At 34.6% G+C, this 12,522-nt stretch overlaps 2 protein-coding genes across 2 annotated transcripts; both read right to left on the bottom strand.

The window, feature by feature from the left end:
* Positions 1-2,216: 2,216 nt before the first annotated feature.
* On the bottom strand, positions 2,217-7,023 carry LOC114754045 (peptide chain release factor PrfB3, chloroplastic). The gene is made up of 6 exons (XM_028942781.1): positions 6,686-7,023; positions 5,275-5,492; positions 4,465-4,665; positions 3,776-3,988; positions 3,023-3,200; positions 2,217-2,855 (listed from the first exon to the last, which is right to left on the bottom strand). The coding sequence occupies exons 1-6, from the start codon at positions 6,852-6,854 to the stop codon at positions 2,566-2,568; spliced, it is 1,269 nt and encodes a 422-aa protein (XP_028798614.1). The 5' UTR covers positions 6,855-7,023; the 3' UTR covers positions 2,217-2,565.
* A 1,048-nt stretch (positions 7,024-8,071) lies between these two features.
* On the bottom strand, positions 8,072-12,388 carry LOC114754044 (uncharacterized). The gene is made up of 6 exons (XM_028942779.1): positions 12,198-12,388; positions 11,524-11,893; positions 11,122-11,231; positions 9,831-9,889; positions 9,565-9,683; positions 8,072-8,567 (listed from the first exon to the last, which is right to left on the bottom strand). The coding sequence occupies exons 1-6, from the start codon at positions 12,386-12,388 to the stop codon at positions 8,379-8,381; spliced, it is 1,038 nt and encodes a 345-aa protein (XP_028798612.1). The 3' UTR covers positions 8,072-8,378.
* Positions 12,389-12,522: the final 134 nt, after the last annotated feature.

Genomic DNA, 12,522 nt, shown 5'->3' with positions numbered 1-12,522 from the left:
GAAAGGACCGAAAGAGCGATATTACAATTAATGCGTTCAATTCAAATGCACCTCTATTCTGCTGTGCACAGTATTATACATCATCGTAAGCCCCTTCAAGATTTCCCATATGAGTGTTGACGATAGACCTTCACACAAAAATCTGAAGGGTCAAGGAGATCTATTACTTGCTGAGCTAATTGATGCAACATGGTTAATTTTGATCCGCTCCTCCAAAGAGATTTGATAATCAAGAATCTTACTCTTTATGACTAGAATCGATGATTAAAAAAAAAAAACAGAGAGAGAATATCAGTTGTAAATAAAAATGTTAAGTGAACGAAATTGTCGAGTTTAATATCATCATTTCATTTAAATCAGAAAGATAAGGGAAAAATCGTACAGTTGAAGCATGTAAAAACTGGAAAGTGATTCTTTGAATATCTATATCTTAATGTATAAAATCTGGTGGGAGCTAATACCAGGGCTAACAGGTCGGTACTTTGATTTATACCTCTAAACAAGTTCCACCGCCAGGCTTGAGGGCAATAGAAAAGCATTCGCGTGCGCTAAGCTCTCCCATTCCCAGATTCTCCAAACAGAACAAGTTTGCCATTGGAGATCACCTAAGAGTTACACGGAGGTTAAGTACAATTTTGATAATTTAAAAAAAGAAAACAGAACAGAAGATTAGTTACTAAAGTGATCAACTATTCTTTACTCACACACGAAGATCAAACTAACGGCGCCGCCCAACATGTTCCATGATGGATTCAGGGTTCTTCTGATGCAGTTTATTCCAGAAAGGAAATAATGGCCGAAAGAAAAATTCCCGGCGCCAAATCGAAGGGCGCGCCAAAGCACCCATTATTACCGTCAATTTTTGGTCGTTGCCGTCAAATTATAATCAGTTAATCACCCGTATTGTTCCAGCTGGGATTGTTGTTCCTATCAATTTTTGCCTTTTGCTGTATAATCTCCCGCGCATTATCAGTCGTGAACTATAATTGCCCATTGATTAGCATATATTATCCAAATTCTTATTTAGTGAACTATTTTCCCAGCAAAACAAAGGAACTTTTTCACACCAAAAATCATAAAAGTCTCTTTTTGCTTGGAAAAAGTTTTTCTTGAATATTAAGAATAAAAAATTATAAACAGATTTTCTGTTACAAATTAATTTTAAAATTAATTATTTACTTTTAATTTCTTTATCAATTTTTATTGGAATTTTTTAATTTCTTACAAGATTTTAATTAACATTCTTTTCTTAGCCAAAAAAATTGAAAATCTCACTAGCCCGCCGGCCTTTTCAGTATTAAATGGCGAAACTGTATTTCAATTAATAAAAAATTAAAGACATTTTATCAGTTACCAACCTTTTAGCCCAACGAGTAGCCTTTTCCGTTGCCCTCTTTTTTCATAATGAAAAACCATTGGAATTAAAATAGGATGGTATGAGAAAAAATAATTTATCTACGACATGCCTCCCAATAGAAATTTATAGTTTGGGATAAAAAATACTTATTTGTAAATTTATTGACCTCCTTTCATTTTTATTTAATACGGATAAAAATATTATATTAAAGATCTTAAAATAATTGAATTTTGTTATTTAAAATTATGTCTTCATAAACCAATTGTTTATCCCCATCTCCCTCCAATTAAAAAAGAATTTTAAATAATTAAGTATAAGAATATTTAAATAAATGTTTTAAAAAATTGTATATTAAAATAAAATAATATAAATTATGTTAATTAATGTGTCCCTTGTTATATTAAATTTGTCATTCACTAAATTTTCAATATATGTGTTTGAAATGTCATTTTAACTAACACATATTTAAATAAAAATAGAATTTTAAAAATAGAAAGACACCCGTTTTAGACAGCCTTTGATTTTGAGAAAGGCTTACATAAGTTTAAATATAAAATAGAAAGAATAAGAAAAAAATAACCAAAAAAACTGCCAAAATAAAAAAATTACAAATAAAACCCACAACAATATTACTATAAGTTTTATAATATGGGTTTTGACAACAATTTTTATGAACAGATCCATGTGTGTAATTTTTTTTTATTTTAACGGTTTTTTTTTTGTGATTTTCTCTAAAGAATAGCTTAAAAAATCTTTTTTTTTTTTTTGGGGGTTCAACAGAGGAGTGCAGTTTCTATCGCGTGACTTGATGGTGACACTGTATTGCTCTCAGCCTCAGCCTCTCACCATGAAGCCAAAATTTCGGAAAGGCCTAGAAAAAGTCTTTTTATATATACACAAACGGAATTCAACAGACAGAAAGAAGGGGCTCTGGCATGATCCCATTAACGATGTAAAACATAACGACACGTTATTTAAGTCAGCAATCAGTCTAAGAATATGACGGATTGATGCTTCCTTTGCTTTCTCCCATGACACCAAGAAATCGAAGTTTTGATCTAGAAAGTTCCAACATGAAGAAAATATAGAATATAAGCAATGTGCTCTTCTTTTCCCTTTTTCTTTTCATGTTTTTTGAACATTGACTGTGTAACCAACTGCTGAAATAACCTGGGATCAGGGACTTGTATTGATGGGGACTAGGAGATTTAGACCTTATGACAGGAGTTTCTGATATTAATATGAGCTGCAATGAGGGATCCAATATTGCCCTCCAAAACAGAATTTAGGTCTGGCACCTCAATGCCAGTCTTTACATCATGCACTAGCTTGTACGGATAAGAGACATATCTGCGAGCTTCTTCTTGCCATAGATTCACAATGGCATCTTTCCTAATACCACTTATCCCGGAAACTCCTTGTTCCCTTGCTATCACTTCAAGTTTAGATTTCAGTCTGTTAAGCGCCTTCATCTTACTAGCAAAGAGGGTTCTCTCACCTGCCCAACATGCTAAGCTTCAACATCTAGGGAAGTTCATATCAAATTTCAAAATCCAAATGGAGGTTCTGATTTAAACTACTAGAGCATTAAATTCTGACACAAGATTCTGGACAGGAAGTGAATAACACTATAACGTGAAACTAAACATGTATGTAAGTGAGTACCTGCGGACTCCGCACTTATCCCAGTAGGTTGATGCTGAATGCAAACTCTTGACCTAGTATGGCTCTTCTGTTCTCCAACACTTGAAGGCGATGAGATAATCAAATCCTCATGATCAATTTCCATGTCAGATGAATTCTCAAGGAGCATCGGAACAACATCCACAACTGCTGAGCTGGCCTACAAAATTTAATTTTGCTAAGAAAGATGATATCAAATCCTCATGATCAATTTCCAAGTCAGATGACTTTTCAAGGAACACGGGAACCACATGCTTAACTGCTGGGCTGCCCTGCAAAATTTAATTTTTGCGAACAAAAATGGCCCTAAAATTTCATTATTTAGTGCAAAAGGGTAAAGAGTAATATGGCAATAAAGCAGCCGAACCTCATTCTGTATGCAGATCAATCAAGATTACATAAATGACAGCTTTAAGATGTAAACAGAATCTTCCATTCAAATGTTATCAAATCCGTCAGTCAGTCGGTATTTTTAAGTATTGATTAATGATCAAATCCCATTTCAATTCCAAAACATTCTTTATTTTCATCAATTTTTTAACCTGATTATCATAATCCTGACAAAATGAAAAGTTCCTTAAAAACATCTTAGAGTGAAATCAGCAAATTTGGTCCATATCCACTTAAAGAAGCACAAAGGTTTATGCAAGGACAAATTTGAACAAATGCAAACTTTTCTTAGGTGCATGAATGGAAGTGAATTTTAAGATATAGTCCATGGCATAGGAAAGTCACCTCCAGCAGAGAAGATTCATCCAAAGAACTCCTTATCATGTGGTGAGCTCCTTTTTCTCCTGAAAGATAACCATAAGCATACTCAAATTCAAATTCTACAGTTGCTGAGGCAATGCCACCATTCTTGAACAGGCATCTATCAACTATTCTTCCTTCATCACCCTGCTTTTTGGCCCACTTAAGATACATACTTAGAAGCTGTTCTGCCCAAAGCTGTATTTACGCAAAAGTGGGTCAAAGAATGCCAGAAGTACATGTAAATAAATAGCCAGAGCGCAGATAATATTGGATCACAGTTTGGACTGTCAACAACCCAGCTTTACAATAGCTCATTTTGAACATTCAGTTTTATTGGGAAAAACAATACAAAAATCCACACATTCAATGAATTTTCAGGCTTATAGAATATCTGTCAACAATTTGCCTCACATATGTGAGAGTATGCTTTGAAAAATATAAAGCCTGATTAAATTGGCATATTGAATTAAACTGCTGTAGAAAGGACTAAAGAAGCATTTGGTGTTTATGGATACAGCAATATGGAAAATTAAGCATTTAGGTTCTAACAAGAATACGAGGGGTGATGTTAACTTTAGTTCCAACTGTGTACTCCTTGAAACAAGATCAAACTAAGCATGGAGGTTCATTACCATAAAGAAGTGCCAAGAGCAAACATATGATTATCAAACCTTATGACGGACGCCGCCAGTCCCAGCTTTAATGATCAAACAAGCTCCCTCCAGATCAAATGGGCCCTTAAGAAGCTTAGACGTCTCATATCGATCCAGAATCTTGCTTACATCCAAAGATGCCTCATATGCTTGCTTATAAAACCCATAATCAATAGCATTCATCTCAGCCAACTGAGTAATCAGCTTTGCTTCCTCCACCTGCAGAATACCAAAACATAGAACACTGAATCATTTATTTTTTGCAAAACGAAAATAAAAAAGAAAAAAAGCGTGTAAGAATATAAACTAGAATGAGATTAGCTACATGCTTTTACTGGTTACAGCAAACATTATGTCTTTTGGGATGCTGAAGCTGTGAGGGCAGTCATGTTATGACTTCATCAGGAAGCAAAATACTAGCTAGCCTTCTCTAGGATATCAGAATTCCTAATCCAAGCATTCACCACATTGTGGTTTCAGGGGATTGGTCGAATGAAGATTGGAGAACTCTACTACAAAAGGAAGTTTATAGTGGCTACGACTATGAATGAATGCTGAATAATAAAAGATGTCATTCATAACATTAGTCATATCACTAAGCTTCATAGAATAGCATTCCAACTATTATGGCTCATTAATTTATTTATCCATGTTTCATTCTTAAATTCATTGCTATATCACAATTATCATTAATCAATTTACAAGATTCCAAAAAATCAGAAATTCATAAGCCAACAAATCATCAGCAACCAATTGTTTCAAATAGGTAGGGGGAAAAAAAGAATCACAACCAAACTTCTGATGAAATTGATGTGAAAAGAGGATAACCTTATATTTTAAGTCCTTAAGAGCATCAACTACTTTGGCACTCTTTGCTAACTTGAGCAGAATGTCATTGGACTTATTAAGATCATCCCATAGATTATAGTTACGTATCATTTCTTCTTGCTCAATCCATCTTGCTTCTTCCATTTCCAAGGCTGTAGGTGCAAACATTTCAGCACGAAGAACTGCATCTTCAATTTTCCTTCTTAGAGAAAATAAACCTGATTGTATTTATTTCAGTAGGTTGTCAGAAACAATGGACACCAAAGAAGTAAGCATCAGACAAATAGTAAATGTTGCTAGCCTAATAGAACTCCTTATTTAAAATTGGTTCAATGGCTTAGCATTGGCCAGCCAAATTAGCAGAATAGGTGTCAATAACATAAAATTGAGGGCCAACTCAGGAAGTTATGTCTAGAAAAAAGGGAGATAAAGAAATTAGCAACTGACAATCTACAAGTTTGATGAAGGCCACCGCTGTTGCACACGGCATCACTTTTCCAAAGGGAAAATATATGCATGATTCCCCACATATTGTATGTGCAACTAGCATGACCTAAAGGGTTTATATTAATTTGTAATTCAGCTCAAGTAGCTTTTCCATCTGATTAGTACCTTTTCTCAAATTCCACCAAGCCATTGAATTATCATGCCTTAAGTTTCTAGGCCATCAAATCAAATGTCACTGCTACTAGTTACTCCCTCCATCCCAAAATGTAAGTTATATTCAAGACCATTTGAGATATTCAAAATGCAAGTCATTTTATAGAATGCGGTGAGCATTAAATGTCTTTTTCCCTCAAATTTACCCTTATTTATGAGAGAAATCAAGAGAGACATCATTTATATGAGGTTACTATTTAATAAGGGTACTTTTGGAAAGTTAAATGTAATTTTTGAGAAGTTTAATATATTTAACTAACAACAACAAACTTTATTGGTAAGCGTAAAATGGTTAAAAATGATTTCTAATTTGGGTTAGAGGGGGTATCTAAAAAGGTAAATGTCCATAGGCTACCATTGTCCACATTAAAACATTAATAGCAAAGTAAATATTACGCTTACAAAGCCTATTATCACATCAACCAATGTCCAAAATAACACCATCAACTCACATTCTTGCCCCAGTTATCGCGAAATAATGCTTATTTCTTCCATAATCAAACATCAAGAGAAACCGTTCCAGAAAGAAAACACACAGCCGAGCACTAGCCCTGGTTATCTACTAAAAGCTTAAACAGAAGATGCCTCCTTCCGTTTCTATCCTCAGTTAGTCAATCACACATTATTTAATTAGAGGAACTGAGTCCATTGACAAACATTTCAGTATAATCCAGACATGAACCACAGAAATCTGAAATCATTTATAGTTCCTGTACGCTATTGCGTGCAAAGAAAGCAATATGGAACAGACCCACTTGTTCGTAGACTTTTTTCCTGTCAACCATGGAATGACAAGCTCTAATTCCCAGCTGAGTACGTGGCTTTTTCTTCCTCAGAGCATCCTGCAATTTGGCACCGAAGGAAGCCGAAGAATCATAAGAGCTTCTTACACAAGCACGATCAGAGGCGATGGTCGCCATTGCTACGTTTGGACGCTACAGCTATTTCCCCAACTGCTCTCCTCCTCCTTCCGTGCACCCTCTAACCTTGAGATTCTTATCTTCAAATTCATTTCAGAAAGATGTTCGCTGCCAATGACGACAAGTGGACTACAATATAACCACAACGGGGGAGTGGATAGTGAATTGCCCTCGTTAGTTGCCGCCAACTGCTTCTAAATAAAAAAGAATTGAGAAATGAGGGGCAAGGTTGGGCGAGTATAATGCCACCCGGGAAAATGAAAATTGAAGAATAAGTTATAATTTCTTTTTCGTTCATAACTTGTGAACATTATATTTAATTTGCTGGTGAAAAAAAAAAAGAACAGTATATTTAATTTATTTTAAATTCGAATAAATTAATATATGTGAACAAATACATAGACACAAATATATAATAATATTCGCATACGCAACGCAAGCTTCATTTCAATGTATATCATTCTTTCTTCTCTTTAGAAGACTTTTTCAGAAGATTATGATATTTTTATTTATGAAATGTTTCATAGTCAATCAATATATTTTTTGAAAAAATATCCTAAAAGGGTTTTTCTAAGAAAAAGAATAAGAGAGAAAAATACCTAAGAAATGATTATTTTGAAAAGATGAAGTATTTAATATGTAAAATTTTCTCGACTTTCTTAATCCATCCTTATTTATTTTATAAATTCATGTGCCGATTTTTTTTATAAAAAAAAAAATCAAATGCCCCTTAATTCATCGATTTAGTTAAGAAAATTAATGCTTGAAAAAATTCGTATACGGCTTTATATATACAATCAAGGTAACTTCTTTAAAAAAATTTAAAAAAAGACAGGAAAAACTGGTGTTTTTACTTGCCGCTTGTCTGTGGGCGAAAAATTCCGTTTATCATCATCATTATACTAAGATCGACGAGGCCAAAAAAGTAGGGGAAATGATTAAGATTGACAATTTAAAAACGAGATTAACAGAACGAGTCCCCATTCGATGCTCATCAAGTGATGAGCACCCAATACTCATCACCTGATGAGTAATCTGGACAGTCCAGATTTAATATTATTAAATAATTATTTTAAAATATAAAAAAATTATATTTTTAAAAGATAATAATTAGAGATTATTTTTATTTTTTATCTTATACCTATTAAAATAATTATTTAAAAAATAAAAAAAATTCAGACCTCTAGATCTGATGAGCATTGGCCAATGAAATACAGTAAGGATAACAAGATCTTTTTTCCATTTCTCCAACCACACAGGTCTCTTTCTCTATACATCTCAAGTAGATTTGCAACGTTTCTGGCAAAATCAGCGATAAATCCAGTTACAAGCCCAAAACTAGAACAATCGCCGGCGGGGCTACCTTGTCATATTACCCGCATGGTCAAATTTCGAGTTGCACTAGAACTCTCTCTTTAGGGGTATGAATCCATGAGGCAAAAAATATACATGGGTGACGATAGATATGGTCTAATTCTGCATCACAAGAAATCATGTTAATCATCACTCGGCAAGTCACCATCCTCATAAGGACTCTGCAAACTGAAAGGCCTCCATGTCAAGTTCTTGTCTCATGACACAGTTCATAAACCACTCACTACTGAAAGTTCGGATCCCCTTCTTTGCAGCTACCATTGCTTCTTCCATATCTTCTTCACATGTCACAAAAATGGTTGAGGATGTTTCATTTACTTTCTTCAACCCACGAATAACCTGATATACAAAAACAGTGGAATTTGTGACAAATTGAATATATTTATCTATAAGCAAGCAAAACTTAAGTGAGCAGGAAGCAGATGCAAGACAACTCTCAAGTTTTTCCCTGCTGTATGTAAAGAAAATAGCTCCTAATAAATAGGAAAAGATAAAGGGCTTATGCTTGGCATTAAGGAAACTTTATATGATTAAAAATTTCAATTGGCCATGGAATTTGAAGGTACCACTTCCCAAAGGGCTCATCGAGTGATTAGTTGTGAATTCCAAAAAACTCATCACCACTTTAGGTAACCTAAAAGATAATGTAATGAAACCACAAGATATTTTGAGTTCAGGTTTGTGGATTTAAAAGACATCTTTGAGAAAGCTACCTCATTTTTGAAGCACGACCCAGCTTGATCCAAATTAGTCGGAGCCTAACTCCAGATATGGGTGGTTTGCTAAGAAAAACAAAGATAAGACTGGAGAAATCTATCTTTCAAGGAATTCAGCTTTTCCAATATTCAGTTCACTTTGAAATTCTAACCTTGATATAGTTAAAACGAGAATCTTAAATTAGAACTAATAGCAAAACAGCTTAACCTTTTGAGAATAGAAATCTTCAGAGCACTATTCTTAATAGAATTGAATTTTGGAACTTTTGAGTATTGGAGAACGGGAAAAGAATGAAGCAAACCATCCTTAAGAGGTCAAACACTGCTTTTATGATTGGGTGTGATATGTCAAACAGTGTGTGTGTGTGTGTGTGTGTGAGAGAGAGAGAGAGAGAGAGAGGTCAAACAACATGTTTTCATGTGCGTGCGCGCATATGCCTGCGTGTGTCGCACCATGTCAGAATTGGTATTCAAATGTTTCATATGGTTAGTTCTCAGTACAATACACGCTTATAAGGTGCAATATTCTACTAAGCCAAGAGGGGGGGGGGGATTTCCAAACACATACTCTATAGTTTTCTTAAACCATATTCAGATTTCAGTCTAAATACTATACTCACAATGCCACCAGCAGAGCTCACAATTGCAGATAGTGTTTTAGCAGGAGGTTGAACATGCTCTGCAATACACACGTTGTACCCCTTGAATAAAGCTCGGGGGTTGGCTTTTGCACGGAAAACTGCACTTTTTAAATCAGATCTGTACTTCAATAGGTAATCCTTGTCATCTAATATGTAAGCCAATCATGCATATTGATTTAAAATAACGAGTGGTTATATTGCCAAATGAATAAAAGATATTAAACTAGATAGTTGGCTTGACTTACCAATAAATTTGCCTTCACGACAGCTTTCTTTTAACCAATCTGATGAGACCACCCATGCCCTGTGTAGTAACATCCACATGAGTTGTGTATAACTCCTTTTTTTTTCAATACCTCAACCATAATCAGGTAAGAGAGGGAGAAAAGATATTAAGAGATGATTATAGTATTTTAGAAAACAAATTAACTAACTTACATAACTTCCTTAATTTCATCAAATTAGTTAAATAGATTTTACATTAAAGACTGGAAGTGTATGATACTATCATATGCACAACACCAATCACATCAAGCGTGAAACAAAACAGAAGCCAGTGCTTAGTAAATTAATAAAATAAGAAAGAGAACTACCATGTGATGACAAAACTACAAACATTAATCAATTTATTTCATTTTTTTATTAGGTTTGTATTTTGACGTGCATCGTCCAGTAACTAGTTTAGTTTTGCCACTCATTGTTCACCATAGATATCTTAAGATAGTGTGCATTTAAGTGCATCGGCACGGCTTCATTTCCCATGAAGTGATCTTGCAAAAAGTGCTCTCTGTATTATCTGCTGTCGGTTGACATGATCTACTGGAAACTTTACTTGATTAAAAGAAATAAGCCGAAAAGAAGCAAATTTAAAAAAAATCTCAAGACAATAATGAATTAATAGTTGAAAAAAGGAATTAATACAAACTTGGGTCCCTCAAGTTTGCTTTTCATTGGTTTTGATCCCTCAAGTTTCTTTTTATTTGTAACATTGATCCCTATAATCTAATACATACTTAGACTATTTTGCCTCCTGAGCAACCAAAATTTATGGTTTAAAACTTAAGGGCCAAAACAAATATGAGGGCAAACTTGAGGGACTAAAGTTTATATTAACCTTGGAAAAAAAGAACATTTATTCTGCAAATAAGTGCACTGTTAAAATTTTAAGATCTTGGCAAATTGTGAACACTTTTCAGGAATATCAGCAATTAAATTAAAATAAGATGAAAAATAACTATGCAGAAGTTAGATAAGATTATTTAGGTGGTATATAAGGAAAACATGCGCATGACCGAAAAACATGCAAGATTCAAAACACTCATACTCAAAGGTGATCAAAGATGACGAAACAAATTAATCCGCTTCATTCAAGAAACAAGAGATATGCGTAGCATCAACATATCAAAATTAAACCAGAAAAACAGAGACTCCGATAATCTCAAAAGCTCTAGCCGCAAATGAAAACTATTTAAACAATATATTTCATCCACAAATACTTTCTCTATGAAGCTAGGCAAATGGACGTTTAGAACTAACCCTGAGCAGAGGGCAGTGCAGAAATTCAAAGTTTTCCTCACTTTGCCTGTGACAATATGTGTGGTCATGCTTCCTTCAGAGGTAACAGTGCCACCAAGGGCTTCAATTACCTATTTATAAGAAGAATATCGTCAAGGCTTCATACGTGACAAAATCTCCAGGAATTTATCACATTACTAGAGAAAATAATTTTCAAAAAGATTCAGTTTGACACAATTTGATTTCTAAAAACTTTGTTCCTCCCAACTATGGTGAATCAGTCCTCACAAGGAAGAAGATTGATTCGTTCAGAAGAAGCAAAGCGTATTCCGACATAAAGGACAATTAAAGCGACATGCCAGTACCCAGTACTGCCAATCCCGTACATGAGAATTTCTCTGGTAATGCAACTATCAAACATACCTTTGTAAGGTGCATTTTCTTAGCATCATCAGCAATATTCATCAGCATGATTCTAAAGCATTGTTTAGTTGATAGCTGTTCATTGTTGACTTGAGCTTCTAAATCTAAATAATCCCCTTTGAGTTTCTCAGAATTCTTTTCTTGGACAATCAAAGAGTCACCATATGGAAGCTCTACTGAACTTTTTCCGCTCGAAACACCCCATGAGCATCCCACAAAACAAGAATTAGTCCTATCAACCTCTGACACGAAACCCCAGCTAGACTCAGATCTATCATCAACTAAATGGCAACCTTTCACTCTTTTTGACTTTAAGGATGACAAAGAGCTTCCCAGGTCCTCTTTGCACTTTTGTGGAATTAGAACAATCCTTCATTTCAGCATCAACTTCATCGTTTGCAAGTCCTGCAATAGCGGGTGGTGTTTCACCATCTGCACCAGCAAATAATTGCAACCATCAAATCTTGTTTATAGAGCAAAAGATTATAGAATATACAATAAATAGACCTAAGCAAAGAGACTACAGTTGCTCCCTCCAATTTTAAAAAACTATTAGACTCCAGAAAATATCCCCAAATAGGAGAGGGAGACGCCCAGACAGACAGATTAAAAGATATACCAGGAGAAAACGCACCGCTCAATTCATCAGATTCTTTTGAAAATCCATCATTCACCAAAGCCTGGGATGACTAGTTTCCATATTATCTGTTCTATCAGTAGAGTTGTTTGAAAGATTCAAATCAATGTGTAACTGTCCTGTAAATTTAAGCTGGTCGTTCTTGTCATTTCCAAATGTCAAGTAATTCTGACGTTGTTGTGAGGGAAGACACTTCATAGAGTTAGTAGCGTCAGCTGAAAATCCCATCCTTAGATGGCAAATCATGAGTGTAGAACCACCAGGAAAGCATAATGCTTTACGAATATCAGCTTTTATAGGTAACCTGCGAGCTCTACCTTTGTGTCCACCTTGCTATTGATATAAAACCCTGCAATTCCAAA

Source organism: Neltuma alba, unplaced genomic scaffold (genome assembly GCF_004799145.2).
Source record: "Neltuma alba isolate B1F8T4 unplaced genomic scaffold, ASM479914v2 tig00008473_pilon, whole genome shotgun sequence".
Classification (NCBI taxonomy): Eukaryota; Viridiplantae; Streptophyta; class Magnoliopsida; order Fabales; family Fabaceae; genus Neltuma; species Neltuma alba.
Note: the sequence above shows the minus strand (reverse complement) of the source record. Positions and strands in the feature narration are given on the sequence as shown.

What these genes read in the sequence shown, in the direction of transcription:
- LOC114754045 (XM_028942781.1), bottom strand. Translation starts at nt 6,854, where the DNA reads ATGGCGACCATCGCCTCTGATCGTGCTTGTGTAAGAAGCTCTTATGAT. An exon ending in AAAAGTCTACGAACAAGTGG is followed by an intron (nt 5,493 to 6,685) that starts GTCTGTTCCATA and finishes AAATACAATCAG; the next exon opens with GTTTATTTTCTCTAAGAAGG. An exon ending in CTGGCGGCGTCCGTCATAAG is followed by an intron (nt 3,989 to 4,464) that starts GTTTGATAATCA and finishes GCGTAAATACAG; the next exon opens with CTTTGGGCAGAACAGCTTCT.
- LOC114754044 (XM_028942779.1), bottom strand. Translation starts at nt 12,388, where the DNA reads ATGGGATTTTCAGCTGACGCTACTAACTCTATGAAGTGTCTTCCCTCA. An exon ending in AGAAAATGCACCTTACAAAG is followed by an intron (nt 11,232 to 11,523) that starts GTATGTTTGATA and finishes TCTTATAAATAG; the next exon opens with GTAATTGAAGCCCTTGGTGG. An exon ending in TCGTGAAGGCAAATTTATTG is followed by an intron (nt 9,684 to 9,830) that starts GTAAGTCAAGCC and finishes TAAAAAGTGCAG; the next exon opens with TTTTCCGTGCAAAAGCCAAC.